Here is an 18,061-nt window from a genome sequence, read left to right on the forward strand (position 1 = left end):
GAAAACCCAGCATATTGTTATTTTATGCCTTAAACCCTTTTCTGCAAGAAAAGGGGATGGAGAATGTCACGATAATAGACCGTATCAATCAAACTACTCTTTGTAAATGCCCTTACAGGAGCTGATAGCACTCGGACTCAGCAATTTAACAGGGAGCTTCTTCCAGTGTTTTCCAATCACCGCATCTATGTCCAGAAGCCTGGTTCAGGAGAGTACAGGAGGGAAGACACAGGTAACGTAGTATGTAGGGAAGGAAACATACCGGATGGATTGTCCGGGGAATCTTCGTCACACTGGCTCAGAAGGCTCCACGTTAACATTCATTTAGCAGCTCTCCGAAATTGAGTGAATGCCTTCGTTGTACTTCTTGAATTATTCAATCTTGATATCCTTCAGTAAGGCAACATTGATTTGCGCATTCTATAGGGGATTTCTACGTTGTCCTTTTAGTAGGGAAATGGCCAGCAAGGGGCAGCTTTATTATTATATCCCTATACATTATTAAATACTGTTGTTGTTATTTTGTTTCCAGATCGCTGGGTCAGTATCTTCCTTCATCATCCTCATATGCATCCTTAAAGCAGGGGAACTGTTTACCAGCCTTCCCAAGGTAAGTGTTGCCCCCCCCCCCCCCCCCGGAAAAAGCCCCTTTCTATTAAAAGCTAAGTAGGCCGTATCAAGTTGGATGCCACGGTTCAGCCATTTCTCCCTTCGCTTTCCTGCACAGGCGATATTGTCAACTATTGTCATCGCCAATCTGAAAGGGATGTACAAGCAGTTCATGGATCTACCCATTCTATGGAGAACCAACAAATACGACCTGGTAAATAAGTGCTGAAGGACAGCAATGACCATTGGCTTTGGCTCTATGTATCAACTGAACTGTATGCCTTATACACTGTAGTGTAATTTACTATGACATCCATTAATCATCTATAACTTCCAAGTTTGATAAACAGATGTAGCAAGACTTACTGTCCCCTAGACCGCGGCGGGCTGCGAGATTACAGCCGCGTCAGCACATTGGTTCGGCTACGGTCAGCCGGCAGAATTGTGCGGTTATTTATGCAATTGCAATTCAGCATGTGTGTCCGGCAAATAGCGCACACGGAATATCTTCGCCTATGATACTCTGTAGCGGTAAGGGAGCCACAAATTGCAAATAAAGGCCGGAGATTTACACTTAGTATAGTGCCGCACTAAATACAGCAAGTCTTGCTACAGCTGTACTGCGCCGAAAGCTAGTTTCTTAGACACAAGAATAATGCCAAGTCACACCAATGTCAGGTTACACCTCCCCAATCTCTGTCTGTCGCTCCAAATTACCAATCCCATTATTGTTTCCTTATGCAGGTGGCTTAAAACGGATGCCGGTTGGTTCAATTAGATTTTTAAGACCACATAACATCACATAATCCATGTTTTCGTAGTCTTTAGTTTTAATGATGCCTTGAATCTCTTGCTGTAAGATGACCTAGGTTGGGCGGGCAAGTTAACCCTGAGTGTGGTGGGGTGGATGTTTACCCAGGGTTGTAGACAGCTTTCCCGGGGCACAGGACTAGAGTTTCCACCAGGACTGGCACTGCAAGGCCCCTCCCTTTCTCTTACACACCTCCTCAGTCTCTCCCTCACTTCTATGCCCCCATTTCTCTCTCTCTCACTGTCCCCACCCAATTACACTACCCCCCTCCCACACACACAAAACTTTACCACCCTCACAATACCCCCCACACCACAATATCCACACAATACAATACAACCCCCCCCCCCAAACAATACCCACACAAATTTACCTTGTGACTGGATGGCATCCGGTCCCACACCGGTCCCGCTCACGAATGCAGACATTGGGCCCAACTTCGCAGGCGGGCCACCCCCAGGCGGCGAGTTATCCCAGCTCTCTCCCCCACTGTCGGGGCCCTGTGTGCCCCTATGTTTGAGGGGAATGCTGAACTGAGAGGTGTAGAATTTTAGCGCACGTTTGTGAGACTGGCAAATATTGCAATTTTACCACTTGCAAAATCTTCCCTACGCTCGAAAAATGGAACTTAGCAGACTGCAGTACTGACCCACTCTGAAACTGCAGATAAAGAATTAAAGCTGCAGACAAACCAATACCCAACATGTGTGTGTTTTTTTTTTAAATAAATCAGTTCTCTACTATGAGAAAATACTTGTAGCATTTAATTTTTTTTAATGAATTATAATGTAACGAGAATTTTTGTTCCTGTAGCAACCATTTACAAAGTCACATCCCCTTCCTCTTCACACCCCTTTTTGAGCTCTGCCCTCTCTCTAGCAGTGCACCCATTGTATCCAGTGACTGCCTGGTCACATAATCTTCCCCACAGAACTTTGCATCTTGGTTCCTCTTCTGCTGCACTGACAGACATTTAGTGAACCCCCGAGCCGAATCTTCGCTGATCGATCACAGGAGAATGGATCGATCGGCAACTTAGCTAATTACTTGTCAGTGAGTCGATTGTATTAATGGATGTAAGAGAAGTGTGCAGAGGTATGCTAATGGAGACCGTTTAGGGTGAAATGAAGATAAGGCTTCATTGCCTGTTCCTTTAAACAACACTGTAAACAAAAATATACATACAAACAAACACCTATCCCTGTGTAAGGGCTAACTCACTCCCCAGTCCCAATCTGTAAAACTGGGAGGGGAAGCCCCTTACCGGTATACCACCCCCCAAAGTCTCAGCGGTACCTTATAGCAGGCAGCCCTTCGGGTCAGTGGTGTCCAGGTGTTTTGGTGTGTTTGAGAGTCCAGCCTCTGGCAGGTTCCCGGGTCCTTTGTGTCCAGGAAAAGAGGTCTGGTGTCTTGTTCTCAGCACAGCTCTTCTGTGTGCTCAACACTTCATCTCCCCAATCAGCACAGTGTGTCCGTGCTAAGGAAAATCTCCTGGGTCTCACATGAGACTTTTTTCACAGAGCTCTGATTTGTCCAGGTGGAGTCTGGCTAATTAAGTGGCGGCAGTTAACCAGCTCCATGCTGGATTCAGAGCTCCGAGGCAGCTTTTTCCAAACAGCGATATGTCCCCGTTACAATGCACATATTAAAAAAAAAAATTTTTTAAACGACAGCTTGAACGTCCCCAGCGAGTATATTTTTAGCAAAATAACTGAATGATGCAGCACGTGATAAATATTTGCACTTGGTCGTGCCAAGAACCTTGTGTTTTATGTATATATAATGAATTGCACTGAAAGTGCTTTGTCTCGTTGATTCAAATAATCAGCCTCTGTTGATATTTATTGCTATTGCAGGAGTTGCGTGATTTTCAGTTATATAACTGACAAATCAATGACAATTAGCCTCTCCTATTTCAGCTGATATGGTTAGTGACCTTCCTTTCAACCATCTGCCTCAACTTGGACATGGGACTGGCTGTCTCTATTGCATTTGGGCTGCTAACTGTGACCTTCAGAACCCAGTCGTAAGTTGTTTACGCAGACACTTCAGGGGGCAGAAAGATATTAAAGGTGCAATCACACGTAGCCAGCCACAAAAACATTGGGTAAAGAATTGCTTTCCTTAAGCAAATGTAACTGTGCTACAGCAAAGATTCGATATCTTTTATTTCTTTGAAAATTAATTACACATTGGTTTTCTTAGTCTTGCCCAATGGTGCGTGTTTGTCAAGCAAGTGTTTCCTCCACCCTCTAACCGCAATGTCCTTATCAAAGAGCCAATTAAAGGGAGAGGGAGGGGTCTCTGCCTGTGCAAACTCTTGTTGAAGATACATTGACATCAGACAAAAGGGAGCAGCCAGTAGAAATCAAACCTCTCCCAAATCTCAGCTCACCAGTTTTACATAATAACTTTAGGCGTCTGATTTAGGTGAAAACAAATCGGCACCAGTCACCTACCGTAAATGTGACCCCTTAAATGTCACTATCATTAGTACGTTTTGGTTCTAGGAGAAACTGGTCCTTTAAAGGCCCTCATTTGAAATTCATACCTAAAAGGGGAAATAAGAAGTATGTTACAGTGGTCGTGACCAGAATTAGAAAGTCGTTTACAGACATTCCCTATTTCAGATCATTTATAAGATTCTCTGAGAATAACATTTTAAATTAATGTCTGAACAGAAATCTGGTAGGAAACGAAGGCTGCCCAATATCGACCTTAAAGGCAATTCTAATCTTACAGTTTTACACCCAGAAAAAATATTGTGTTTTAAATGATCCATTTTTTATTTATTTATTGCTGTTGCAGACCTCAGTGTTCAATACTGGGACAGGTTCCTGAAACCGATGTGTACAGGGACGTAGCAGAAAATAACCAGGTAAATACATGGTACATACTGTACTCATGGAGGTATCACTGTATCGCATGCTTGGTAACTGGCAAGTATGTTACATTTTCAATACATGTATCAGATACATTCAGGATGATGCTCGAAAATAAGGTGTCAATTCAATATAGTCCCAACTGGCCGTTTGGGCCAAAAACATCCCGAATGGCCACTTTGGTTATATAGAATTAACTCCTAAAGTGTTACAAGTTATATTTAAGTGTATGCATGAACTCACTCAAGGCTGCTCATAAATTGGATTAATGGTATCAAAATCCTACAGTTAAGTTTTAAATGATTCCTACCTCTGTTTTGGTCTGAGACATCTGTTGTCGTTGTTGAAAATAAACCTACTTAACATCTGCATAGATGATTGCGTACAACAAGCAAAATGTCTGAATGTTTCCTGGGCTTTGTTTCAGGCCAAAGAGATCCCAGGTGTAAAAATATTCCGATACACCTCTGCAATTTATTTCGCTAATGCTGAGCTGTTTGCCAAAGCTCTACAAGATAAGGTAAGAGAAGTCACTTGACATGGAAGTCAAATGGTAGAATTAAGGACAAAGTGACCCGTGTAAAACAAAATAAATGTGACTTTCAGGTGGGCGTCAATGTCGACAGACTCAAAGAGAAGAAAAAGAAAGTCATCAGTAAGAGAAACAGGGGCCTACAGAAAATGATCAATATGAGCCAAAAGATAGTGGCAGAAACACAAAAGGTGTGTCATTCATTCAAATACTAGAGTATCATTGTAGAGGGAGAGGGGGGTTGGCCCAGTATTAAAGGGGTTGCACCCCATATGGCCACCCCCTGACCTCACCAGGGAGGCAAGGGGTTAACTGGACTGCGGTCCAGGAATGTGGCTTACACCTTGTCATGTCAGGAAACTGTATGATCCCCTGTTCCCATGTTTCACTATAATGTCAGTGTCTGCACCACAATGGGGATTTAGTGACAAACTGTGATTTATTTTACAGCGGAGAATTTTGTGTTAAAGTATGAAACGGTTTAAGTGGTATTTGTGTATCTCCGGTTCTAAAGGTCGCAGCAGGCTGAAACTTGGATCATATGATGTCCCAGTTCCGGCATTAAGATCTGGAAAGTTTGGACCCGCTGGACCTAACGGAACCGGATATTTTAATATGTCTGTGTTTTAACTTTAATATTGTATTCCAAGGCGGGGATAAAAACCCGCGCAGATTCCTTCACACAAAGGAATGCAAATGGTCAGGGGGGCGATCCAAAGTCTAGGAACCAAGTACGGATCAAAAGACTCTGCCACTCTAACTGTTTACATGAGGGCAGAGAAGCATCAAACTGGAGTGGTTTCTAAGTATTATATCTACACCTACAAACAATGAAGATCCTGCCAGATACTTCATCAGGTAGACTGGTCTTCGCCCCTGATTTAATTATGGGGCTACAGAAATAAGACCCTCAGAGTCCCAGTACGCATGGGCTAACTAGCTGGGGGGCATGGGTTAAACTGTGTTTCCACGTTAGGGATTGGATACAGATAATTGTTCACCAATAGTCTGTATTCAATGTTAAGAATAGGGTTACAAAGGTATATAAACTGTGTCAACCCTACAGTTCTTGTTCTTCTGATTTCACCTTGAATGTCACCGGATTGCTGGAGAATTGCTAGCTGATACTTCTCCATCCCCCAACCCTAAGTAAGTGTTACCTTCTTGCCTGTTAATTGTACTATATTGCTGTGTTCACCTTTTTAAGGAATAAATATATTTTATGCCTCGTTCAGTTCAACCCAGATATTTGGTGTTTGTTATATCTTGTCATAAGTTACCGTGACAAGCATGTTATTTTCTTCTATACTTTTGGACTTTACATTTCCGCCAATTTGCACCTCCAATTTCCATGTCCCAACAGAGAACGAACAATTATCAACAACCACCAAAGAAAGTCCTCACTGCTAGTATATAACAGTACAGATCAGTATGTTTTACCTGGCCATAAAATATCCAGGCTTATGAAAAAAAAGAACTGACGTGTTTTATAAGGGATTTTTTGTCCAGGTTCTTAGTCATAGGGGACGAGGCTAATTTATTTAAGGTGCGATAGTGATTTGGGCCCTACCGCAGGGAATCCCCCCATTCATTTCACTGAAAGCTTTCATATGGTAGAGCCTCACCTTACCTAATTCCCCCAAAGCATTTGTTACTTTGTCTTTCGCCTGGGGTTTTGTAATGATGCGCGGAACACGCCCCCTGCGGCGTGTTCCTTCCTTACCTGTTTACTTCTGATCGCCGCCCTCTAGCTGCTAGTCAAGATCCTGTGTCTTTAAGGATTCTGAAGCAAACGACACCATCTTGCTTCCTGGCAAATCCTGCCCTCCTCCTCCTGACAGGAAGTAAGCCTCTCTCTGACTTTCTTATTGCTTACAGCTGCTGCTTCCTTTAAATAGCTCTCAGTGGCTACCTGTCTGGGTTCCTGCAGCTACTACCTTTGCATGCTGTTCCTGCAGCTACTACCTTTGCATGCTGTTCCTGCAGCTACTACCTTTGCATGCTGTTCCTGCAGCTACTAGCTTTGCATGCTGTTCCTGCCTGGACCTCCTTGGGATCTTTACTCATCTCCTTTGGATTCCGGAAGACTGGGACAGTCACTCAATTACTACTGAGGTTAGTTTACCGTCGGGTAGTGTAGGTACCTGCTTAGTAGGGTTCACCTTGACGTGGTAACAGGCTTATAATTCCTTGGCCAATGGATTAGACTAAGAACCCTTATGTTATATTTAGTTTCGCTGCACCTTGCGCTGTTTCTGGTACTATGCCTTTAAGGAGGCTGGACGTCCTCCAAGAAGCAATTCCCTTGTGGATGTAACCTTGTGCTCTGGACTCCATGCCCATGTTCCTGTTCCATGTTCCTGGTTTCCGTTTCCAGACTCCTGTGCTGAAGCGTTGGCTTCCCGCAACCACCGCGTTGGTGCCTGAGAGCGCGCGCACTCCCGCTCTGCTGTCAGAGCGTGCGCGCGTGCAGCTGGATCACTCGTGTCTCTAAGTAGGCCCCGCACCTCCGGATGCGTCGCGCATTCTCATGCGCGCGGCGCGGTCACGTGACTACGTGCGCCGATCCCCAGCTGCGCGACAACTCACTACCTTCGTATCCCCTGCGGCCTCCCCACCTCGCTATTGGGTCCCTTTCCCTGCACTTCTGAGGAGAGCACAAGCATGACAGGTTTATTCCAAATGTTGTTCCTGGGGAGTGACTATTTCAGCACCTAAAAGATCAATTTATGAAGAATTGCTCAGATGATATCGAAATGAACAAATCCCATGAGATCCCCACTCAACTTGTGACAGCGATTGGCTCTTCAGTTCCCTAAGATGGCCCTAACGTGCACCCTCACCAGATTTGAAAAATGTGACTTGATTCCCCCCCCCCCCCCCCCCATTTTGTATTTCCTTGATGTGTGTTATGGGGAAATCCATTCTACATATGACACAGGTCTTTACTCTATCTAGGAGCCTGGCTTCGAATATGTGACAAATAGTGATGGCGTGATTATAAATCCGAAAACTCTGACTGACAACATCCTGCCAAGCTCACCCACTCTCCGGTCTTTAGGCCTGAAGGGCCCTGAATTCCACGCTCTTGTCTTGGACTTCGCCGCGGTCAGTTTTGTTGACACCGTTGGTGTAAAGATATTAAAAAATGTGAGTTTGTAAAACTGCAGATGTAGGAGAAAAAATGTTTCATTTGCTGCTTTTCAGCTACATTGCTTGAGATGTACAGGCATTCCCCGGTTTAAGGACACTCACTTTAAGTACACTCGCGAGTAAGGACATATCGCCCAATAGGCAAACGGCAGCTCGCGCATGCGCCTGTCAGCACGTCCTGAACAGCAACACCGGCTCCCTACCTGTACCGAAGCTGTGCACAAGCGGGGAGACTATAGAGCCTGTTACAAATGCGTTATTTACATCTGTTATGCACGTATATGATGATTGCAGTACAGTACATGCATCGATAAGTGGAAAAAAGGTAGTGCTTCACTTTAAGTACATTTTCGCTTTACATACATGCTCCGGTCCCATTGTGTACGTTAATGCGAGGTATGTCTGTACTACTGTACTATTACAAGCACTGACATTAACTAAAACTCTTTTATATAAGTGACCTTGTAATTTATTTTTTACTACCTATACAAAATCTATTTAAAAAAAAATATATATATATTTGAATTTTTTCAGGGACGACTTTGGCCAAAAAATACTACACTGTGCTAAGCCATACTGTAGCACCATTTAGTAAAAAGGGCCCTTTGTCTTTTTTTTTACATTTATTACACTCGAATTCACCATTTTCTTAAAATATGAAAGAGCAGTCTAATGAACAAATGTCTTCTGAGCATGTTGAGGCTGGTCTTCCATTTTTTTCCCTCTTGTTTTTCAGATTTGTGAAGATTTTTCTGACCTTGAAATAGACGTGTATCTTGTTAACTGCCTGTGTAAGCCGCCCTGAATCTTTGCAGCCCCAGGCTTTTATCACATAACGTTTGTTGGTGTTTGAGTTATATAACTGTTACGACTGCTTTTTGTAATAATACACTTAAATCTTACCGTTGTGTAATCACTCGTTCACTGCTGCCATGGTAACACAGATACCACTTCTGCGTGATGTTGCGCAATTCTTACCCAACCTGCAGTTCCAGTCTGTCTTTCTGCCCCTGGCCTTGTTATGGGCCGGAGCCTGAACAAAGGGACATTTTTACCTTTCACAATACAAATCCCTCTTCTCATTGACAGCTTCAGTCTTAAGACAACTGGAAAACAGCCACTTCTTCAGCGGGACCATCACCAAATCGTCTATCTTTGCCTCAATCCATGATGCGGTTTCTTATCTGTCAGTTGGCCATGATTCCAGTGTCGCCCAAGAAATAACGGTGATTATACTGGTTCCTTTTCCATATGAGACACTCACTGGTGAAGGATGGTGTTAGTGCAACCTTGATGGCTCCAGATTATAGCAGGAGTGACAGAACTTCTCTAATATCATAGTGTATATTGGATTATTAGATAATTTGCTTCAGATTTTAAAGAACCGAAAATCCCTTTTTTGTGGCCACAATTGAGTCACTTAATTACCCAAATTCCCTTATACACATTGCAAATAAGATATATATAAAAACCACAGCACAACCATGTTGGAAAGGGCATCATTTTAGATCCTGTGCAATTTGTACAAAAATGGATATTAGGAATCATTTCCAATCATTTCTGTATCAATGTGCCTTTCTGATCCTGCAAAGTCTCTGTGAGAAACGGCATGGCATTGAATGTGCTAATTAATTTAAATGGGGAAATGAATTCAGGCACATGGAAGCAGGATAATAAGAGGCAAATACATTATACTTAACCTAAACGAAGGAGTCCATTTTTAGGCTACAGTATTTATTAGTGACTGATTATTTCACAGGATCTTCCAGGGACCAGGATGTGAAATCTTTTGGAATTGGCCTGAAAAATGCCGCCCCCCAAAAAGAGAACATTTTCCAGTGGTTTTCATATAAGCTGCATGAACGTCGTATTATATAACGTGACTTGATCATAAACATTGATGATGGATGCATCAGTATTAGGTGATACCTTTTTTTTATTTGGATAACAATTGATATTATAAGACGAGCTTTGGACAGCTCTCTCTCTCTTCCTCAGGTCTGCGATACTAAGTCTACTTAATTCCTGATGGATACAACAACGTGTAGACAAGGATTATGACTCTTTTGGCTTCAAGACGTCATGTGGCTAATTGTTCTGAAATTGACTCCAGCCAAGCCAATCTATTGTCTTGCTAACTCCGCTCTCATTCTCCTGACTTTGGGGCTCTTAGCCTATAGACTTCTCTGTGATAGGGTTGCCAGATGGCTTCTCGAAAAATACTGGGCACAATGGTGAAAGGTGCAACGTGCTCGAGACACACATACACACACACACCTCTCTCTCACCTCTCTTCGCTCCATGCTCTTTCCTCCTCTCGTTGGCCCCAGCCCTAGTCTCCTGACACCTCCTCCTGATTGGATGCATTAGCCAGCAGCAGCCAATCAGGATGGAGGAAGCTGCCCAGCCCCCTAGCAACAGCCTTGCTCAAGGAAATCCCGCGCCCCCCCAAGTCGGTCAGGTCACTATGTCCAGAGAGGTAATACCAGACACATACATGTCCAGTGTTACCTGTAATTTGTTTACTAGACAGTGTGCAAATACAGGACAGTCCGGTTCAATACTGGAAACCCTACTCTGCTGTAGAAGATTTTAGTCCTAATCATTTGAATGGAGCTGATCAGTTCTCCAGTTCTAGGAAGTAGCTTCACATCGCATAAATAATTGAGGCCATTGTTGAGCGGGAGGGAGCATATGGTGCTATCTGACTTCTGAAATTGACACCAGTGGTGTAGCTAAACATGCGGGGCCCCAGGCAAAATTTAGCGCATGCGCAATTGGCAGGCCAGCTGCTGGTATGCACATGTGCGACAGGCGTTTGCAGAGCAGGCCCCCAAGAGCGCGAGTTCTCAGGCTTCGCCCAGGCTATAGCTACGCCCATGATTGACACCCCAAATCAAATCAAGTTTCTTCCATTTGACATGGATATATTAAGCCAATAAACTCACTCCATGTCTGACCTGGGGATTTTGTGAATGGTGAACATTGGCTTGGGGTACAGAACGTGACATATCCTGTTATAAAATGAACAACTGCCTTAATTCCTCTTATCACTACATATACCCAGTGCTCATACAGATGCAAACATGGAGAGGTAGAGGCTGGGAACCTTGATACGTTGACAATAAGAGACAAATGTTGCAGGTGACAGCATTACCATAAATGTAATCACAGCTTGATATATAGCCCTTTGTTTGAAATATTGTTCCATTCAGCGTTACAATGTCACATAAATAATGTGTGCCAGTAATAATGAGCTTAACAAAATGCGGCTTCTTATAGCTCATTCATTCGTTAGTTGTCAGTGAGCCTTAAAGCTGCAGAAGATGCAAAATCCTTTTATAAAGAAATCAGTTCTGTACTATGAGAAAATACTTTTAGCATTTAAAAAAAAATTAACTCTAAATTACTTTTAATGTATTATAATATAAAAAGCATTTTCTGTTTCTATAGCAACCATTTACAAAGTCACATCCTCTTCCTATTCTGAAACAGTCTGTGACACACCCCTTTTTGAGCCCTGCCCTCTCTCTAGCATGCATTAATTATATCTAGAGACTGCCTGGTCACATGGTCTTCCCCACAGCACTTTGCATCTTTGGTCCTCTTCTGCTGCACTGACAGCCATTTAGTGAACTCCCAAGCCGAGTCTTCGCCGATCAATCACAGAAGAATGGATTGTTCGGCAACTTAGCTAATTACTTATCATTGTGTGGATTGTATTGATGAACATATTAAAGGGGGAATAAAATAAAATGTAAAAATAAATGGCAGCTTGGATTGAAGCTTTAATACGGTAAAATGTCAAATAAAGGACCTATTGTATTTACATTCACTCTATTTAATATGTATCAGAACATACAATACATTGCTCTCTCTTAAAGTATTTTTGGTTTGAGATCATTTCTGGACCTTTGCATTTTCTTGAATACTTTTACGGATGAAGACTAACACGAGACTTCTTCATACTGGTAGATGAGTTTATATTTTGAACAGCTCCCAAAAGCCTTGCAGGTGTCATGTGTCTTCTCCATGTGTGCTGTCACGTGACCACGACACGTTGCCACGCCCAACCATTATTTGCAGTAGGATCCTGCTTATACTGTGTACATTCTGGTGCATTTGATTCTTCAGATCTTGGAGCAGTTCCATTTCCAACAACAGGCTCAACACAAACCCACCCAAAGAAGAAGAGAAACCAGTTATATGCTCCAAGATCTGCCAGTACCCTTAAAATAAATTGGCCCTTAATGTTAAAACCCCGGTCCCCTTGTGGATCAACTCTATTTAGCTGTAAAATTAATCGGCCTCCATTAGTTGGAGATGGCTGTCATCCTCTAGTGTCTGTTTCTGTAGTTAGCAGCAACTGGTATCTCTCACATATTGTACAAAGGGGTTAATATATTTCTAACTTACCCACACATAATAATAATAATAACAATTCTTGTACAGCGGGCAGTGTATGCCATGGCTGTGGTTGCCATGGTAACCACGAGATTATTTGGAATCTACGCCATATGTTCACTTATAATGGGGCCCTGAGAAAATGTTTGCCCGGGGGCCCCGCTCAGGTCCAGCTACGCCACCGAAATGACACATAAAGGGAAGAAGCGTTTTCAGACATAAAAGTGAAACTTAGGAAAAGGAGTGCCTGCCCCGAAGAGCTCACAATTTAATTGGTAAGTAGGAATAAACGTACAGAGACAGCAGGAGTGTGCTTTGGTACGTGCGACTTTCCAATCCGTATATATCTCCTGACAATGCATTTGCAAAGCATAAGCCTCTGGCAGTGAAAGCGTTAAAGCAGCAGACCCTTTAATGAAGGATTGCAGGTGCTGCAAAGTAATGAGCTGCAGGGTAATCTAGCAGTGAAGAAGTTAAGACTTTTATTTAATCATCTACCTGAGTCATCTCAGCGAGAGCAGAGAGAGATCAAAGTTCTCATTGCCTATAGATGCAGAGCAGGCATGGTGCTGATTAAGGGTGCAGGTATACGCCCACACCACGCGTTCACCTTTTAGGGATCAAATCTTAAGGACAGCACAGGCTCGCTGCACAGATTCTCACTGCCTAGGTAGGACTTTGCTGTATGTATCTCTGATATTCTGAATTATTTGCTTGATATTCATACCTGTAGATGTAGTGCACAAAAAGGGTATTCTGAAGCCATACTGAATACACATTGATTGTATTTTACATAATTACAGAGTAAATGAGGTTGGAAAAAAAAAAACATGTCCATCGAGTTCAACCTGTGCTAAATTTAGACGACAGATACTGCTCCTATATCCGTACTTACAGTATATGGATCCAGAAGAAAGTAAACAAAAAAAAACCCAGTGACATATCATCCAATGATATCTCATAACGGGAAAATGCAATTCCTTCCTGACTGCAAATATTGGCAATCGGATTACTCCCTGGCTCAACATCCTTCCCATGTTTACTTATTTGGTATATCCCTGTATGCCTTTCCTTTCTTTGTCCTCGTCCCCACTGCTCGCGGCTGTGCGCGCTATGGCGTGCACAGCACGAACAAGATACGGCCCTCTATGGGGTCAGCCCTAGTCACTGCCGCCGCGCGCCTGCAGAGAGTTGCCAAAAGACAACATTTTTGTCTTTTGGTGCGGCCGCCGTGCGTTTGCCACGTCACTGCGGTAGTTCAGACAATGAGGGTGAACCAGCTGCGTGACGTCATGGCCGTGCCCCTCCCATGCCACCCCCCCCTTCACCATCGCGATATCCTGCTCTTCTCCTGACGCGCAACCACAGGTCACGGCTGAAACTGGTGTACGTGCCGCCAGGTGCTTCGACGCGCGTGCACGCCGTGACTGGGGCCGGAGCTTAAAAAGGATGTTCAACATTTTTCTTAAGATATCTATTGTATCTACCATCACAGTCTCCATGGGTAATGAATTCCACACTGTAACTGCCCTTACTGTAAAGAACCTTTTCTTTCGTTGCTGGTGAAATCGCCTTTCCTCCAACCTTAAGGGATGGCCCCGTATAATTTTCTCCCTGAAAGACATTCCCCGCAGCCCAAGGCAGGTGGATGCTGGATCTCCCACATTTTCCTACCAAACCGTTTCATATCGGGCCAGCATGTTTTCCCGGTTAACCCTTTTGCCCCAGAGAAGGCGATGACTCGAGGCAATACATTGTGGTTTCATTGGACTGTTAGGAGTTAATCATGAAGCTGAGCAAAAAACCCCCCACCCCCCATTATTTGTCATTGTAGCAAGTCTCAGCATCTGTTAACCTTTTGCTGAGCAATGCATTGCTAACCCCTCTGGCAGCCAATGGGTTAAAATAGAAATAAACCACCTGGAACCAGCATTCCTAACCTGTTTGGGTAAAATCTTCTAAATGCAAAACAAGGGTTAAAAAAATAAAATAATCTAGCAATAAAATAATATTGATTTTTTTCCTGTGATTTTGTTATATATTTTTTTTTTGCTCCGGTTTTACACCAGGGAGACTTTGACAAAGAGACCTTCTAAGGCCTCGGATACAGTAGGCGCACGCGATGGAGTACATGGCATTACGCGCTCCTGCTGCATAAGCGATCCACTCCCGTGACCCGGCCATCGCGCGACCAAAATCAAATAATTTTGTTGCACGAAAAATTAGCCGCTCCATCGCACGCGGTCACGCTGTCCTCATTGAGGAATGACTTTTTGACTTCGCGCCACACGCGCGGTGTGCGGTAAGCATGGACGCGGCCTCACATTTGCCTTTTCTTCTCTCCAACCAAGGGTTGCAGAGAAATCCTTTTGACAGGTGAGGCGTCTCCTTCAGCTCCATGGGGAGCCCTCGCAATGAGTACGAAATGACTTCTGCAGCGAGACAGCCGGGGCTGAGTGAGGCTGAGCTGGACGACGTGGCACCCAGATCTCAAAAAGTAGGACCTTCCCCGCTAACCCGACTGAGGAAAAAGTTACGGTAGGACGCGGGAAGTGGTTAAATGGGGTCCAGTACGTATGTCAGTGTGTGTTACTAATATCCTGCCTGTCTCTTTAAGAGACGTATTTAACTCTTGCTTTGCACTAAATTACATTCCCTTTGTCAATAAAAATCCCATTGAATGTAACACTGGTGCAAAAAAACAGGACCGAGTTATAATGATTATGGCACTTGTGGAACAGGGAAACTTTGGTACATTGGAACCAATATTGATTTGCGGTGTTGGCGCTTCTGCAAATCCCTTGGGTTCATTTTTCCTGCATGGACCCAGAATGTGCAGCGCTGTATTGTGAGGATTTTAGTTAACCACTCCAGCTCCAGAGGCCTCTGTGGTATTATTTGTTCCCTCCTGCATGGCAGTGAATCCTTTGGACACATTTTTTGGGAAACGTACGTGTCCGATTCAAGCAGTTGATTGTGTGGATGTTACCTGCATCATTCAGATCTGCTGCCTTTCCACCCTGTAACTAGAGCATATTAACCCTCTGCGTGCCAGATGGCATGTAAACCTGGGTGCCACAGCCCTTTCCGATCGCTCTGATTGAGACGTCACCGATGACGCGAATGGAAGAAGAGGGACTGGTCCTAGAAAAACGTGATTAAAAGCCATGCCATAACCAGCATGCCATAGGTATCCTGCAGTGCCATATCCAATCATGTAGTGGCTACATCATGGAGCAGTCAAGAGGTTAACTCTCAAGCGTTTGCCTTCATTTACTGCTCACTGTTTGCCTAACATTCGTGTGTGTGTTTCAGTGAATAGTAATGTAAACGGACACCCATTTTCCCCCCCTTCTAAACATGTAATAATTCCTCTTTTCCAGATGTTCTGGACCAGTTGCCAAATCCCTACTGCTGAAATTTATTCCAGTCCTTAGGTGGCTGCCGCGGTACCCAGTCAAGGAATGGCTCTTGGGGGATTTAATATCTGGAATCAGCGTTGGCATCATCCAACTTCCACAGGGTAATAAGGATGGACGGCAGCCAATCAGGCTTTATACAGAAACCATTCTCTGCTTTGGTGTGGTTTATTGCAGCGCACAGTGTTTAGAGCTCTTCTGGCATCACAGAAGCCAAAGGTTTTCTTGTTTGGGAAACCCACCTGAAGATGAGCATACAGTAAAGCAGCACGCAGAATGGCGGCAGAGTCCAAAGCTGCTTCTAGATCAGGGGTGCTCAACTGCAGTCCTCAAGGTTCCCCCCCCACCCCCAACAGGTCAGGTTTTCAGGATATCCCTGCTTCAGCGCAGGTGACTCAATCAGTGGCCCCGTCAAAGACTGCGCAACCTGTGCTGAAGCCGGGATCTCCTTAATACCTGACCTGTTGGGGATCTTGAGGGATCTAGAGTTGGGAGCCCCGGGTTGTACAGAGACGGGAAAACATCGCTGAAGTTGCCCAATAATTACAGCCGCTAACACTCTAGAACATTTGGTCGTGGCCGTTTCAACACGACCAAAATGGCCGCCGGTGCTTTGCCATGACTCTCTCCGCCTCTAATGTATGAAAAACCCCTACCCTAGGCCCTTACCCTAAAACCCTTAAATGAATTCCTTGTCCTAACCACTAAAATCCTTTAAATTAACCCCTACCCTAACCAATAATAAAACTTACCTTAGATGCATCTGGCAGCAGAGGTCCCAGCGGCGAAACGGCCGTGACTAAATGTCCCATGCCGGATACTAATACCCTTTCTCACTTCTGCCCTTTTTTTAAAGTGTGGAGAAGGTTAGGTCAACTTAGCGGGACCATACCGTTTTCTTAATAAAAGATTCAATCACTCAAAGTAATAGTCTTAATAATTTCTATCTTGTAGTAACAAAGGAGGGAGCGGGAGTAGGGGGTATGATACCTTTTATTGGACTAACAAGTAGTGGATGTTATAAGCTTTCCAACCTCTCCAAATCCGTCATCGGGTTTGCCTGAGAGGTTGGAAGGATTGTAACATATCAACTACTTGTTGGTCCAATAAAAGGTATCAGACCCCTACTCCTTCTCCCTAATTTGTTACTACATGGAAGAAAGGACCAACACGGCCCCCCACCCTTCTATGCCCCTTCTTTCTATCTTGGGGGAAAAATTAATATATAAGGTATATTACTTGGTGTCAGGGACACTGGATTCAAGCGTAACAACTACTTATCTGTCACAGTAATGATGGCACCTTAATGACGTGGTGGGAAAAATGCAGGGCATGGTGGGCAGTACACAGGGTACAGTGGGCAGAATGCAGGGCATGTGGGCAAAACACAGGCTCATGGGCAGGGCACGGTGGGCAGTCACGCAGGGCATGGTGGGCAGACACGCAGGGCACGGTTGGCAGGATGCAGGGCACGGTGGGCAGACAGGCAGGGCACGGTGGGCAGTCACGCAGGGCACGGTGGGCAGACAGGCAGGGCACGGTGGGCAGTCACGCAGGGCACGGTTGGCAGGATGCAGGGCACGGTGGGCAGACAGGCAGGGCACGGTGGGCAGTCACGCAGGGCACGGTTGGCAGGACGCAGTGCAAGGTGGGCAAAAATCTACTTCCAAACATAAGAATGTTATTGTTGCAAATCTATGATAAAGAAAGGGTGTTGATGGGTTTCTCCTTCTTTGCTAGGTTTAGCCTACGCGCTCCTGGCCGGAGTGCCTCCAGTCTTTGGGCTTTATTCATCCTTTTTTCCTGTACTTCTTTACTCCATATTTGGGACGTCCCGGCACATCTCTGCAGGTAAGAAGCAATTGCTCCAATAAAAGACTCAACATAAAAATCGGGGCAGTATTCATTATCCAATGAGGGGAGTTAAACATTGGAACTATAATATCATCTTTCCATCGATTCATTACAGGTTGTGGAAACGTTTAACGGATCATCTTGAGAGCTCATAATAATAGATTAATTTTATGGACCTGGTTACAATAAATATAATTTAATCTTGGAAGAAACCTTGTGTCAATCCATTAAAAAGTCACTGCTATGAATTAAAAACAGCAAAATATATTTTGTTTAACAGCATTGGGACCACGAGTCCTATGAAGCTGATCCACATTATTTTTAGTTCCCCTCTGATTTTGTTTCTGGGGTTCACCTCCACTTTGGAAATTCGGGAATCTCACTGGTCCCGCGAGAT

General features: G+C 44.2%; 2 protein-coding genes across 5 annotated transcripts in view; both read left to right on the top strand.

The window, feature by feature from the left end:
* The first annotated feature begins 106 nt into the window (after positions 1 to 106).
* LOC142467792 (solute carrier family 26 member 6-like) lies at positions 107 to 11,755 on the top strand. Its single transcript, XM_075573653.1, has 11 exons — positions 107 to 232; positions 533 to 610; positions 728 to 823; positions 3,340 to 3,446; positions 4,229 to 4,298; positions 4,730 to 4,822; positions 4,909 to 5,025; positions 7,793 to 7,984; positions 8,724 to 8,778; positions 9,077 to 9,213; positions 9,986 to 11,755. The coding sequence occupies exons 1-11, from the start codon at positions 107 to 109 to the stop codon at positions 10,007 to 10,009; spliced, it is 1,095 nt and encodes a 364-aa protein (XP_075429768.1). The 3' UTR covers positions 10,010 to 11,755.
* Positions 9,792 to 18,061, top strand: part of LOC142468223 (solute carrier family 26 member 6-like) — a 34,675-nt gene continuing 26,405 nt past the window's right edge. The window contains exons 1-4 of one of the 4 annotated variants that reach the window (XM_075574530.1): positions 9,792 to 9,909; positions 14,743 to 14,929; positions 15,775 to 15,914; positions 17,551 to 17,661. In XM_075574530.1, the coding sequence (XP_075430645.1) occupies positions 14,790 to 14,929; positions 15,775 to 15,914; positions 17,551 to 17,661 (391 nt within the window). In that variant the 5' untranslated portion in view covers positions 9,792 to 9,909; positions 14,743 to 14,789. Of the gene's footprint in view, positions 9,910 to 11,881; positions 12,667 to 12,949; positions 13,075 to 14,742; positions 14,930 to 15,774; positions 15,915 to 17,550; positions 17,662 to 18,061 lie in introns of those variants that run through there. The other 3 variants (XM_075574528.1, XM_075574529.1, XM_075574531.1) reach the window with 3 other exon arrangements.

Source organism: Ascaphus truei, chromosome 17 (genome assembly GCF_040206685.1).
Source record: "Ascaphus truei isolate aAscTru1 chromosome 17, aAscTru1.hap1, whole genome shotgun sequence".
NCBI lineage: Eukaryota > Metazoa > Chordata > Amphibia > Anura > Ascaphidae > Ascaphus > Ascaphus truei.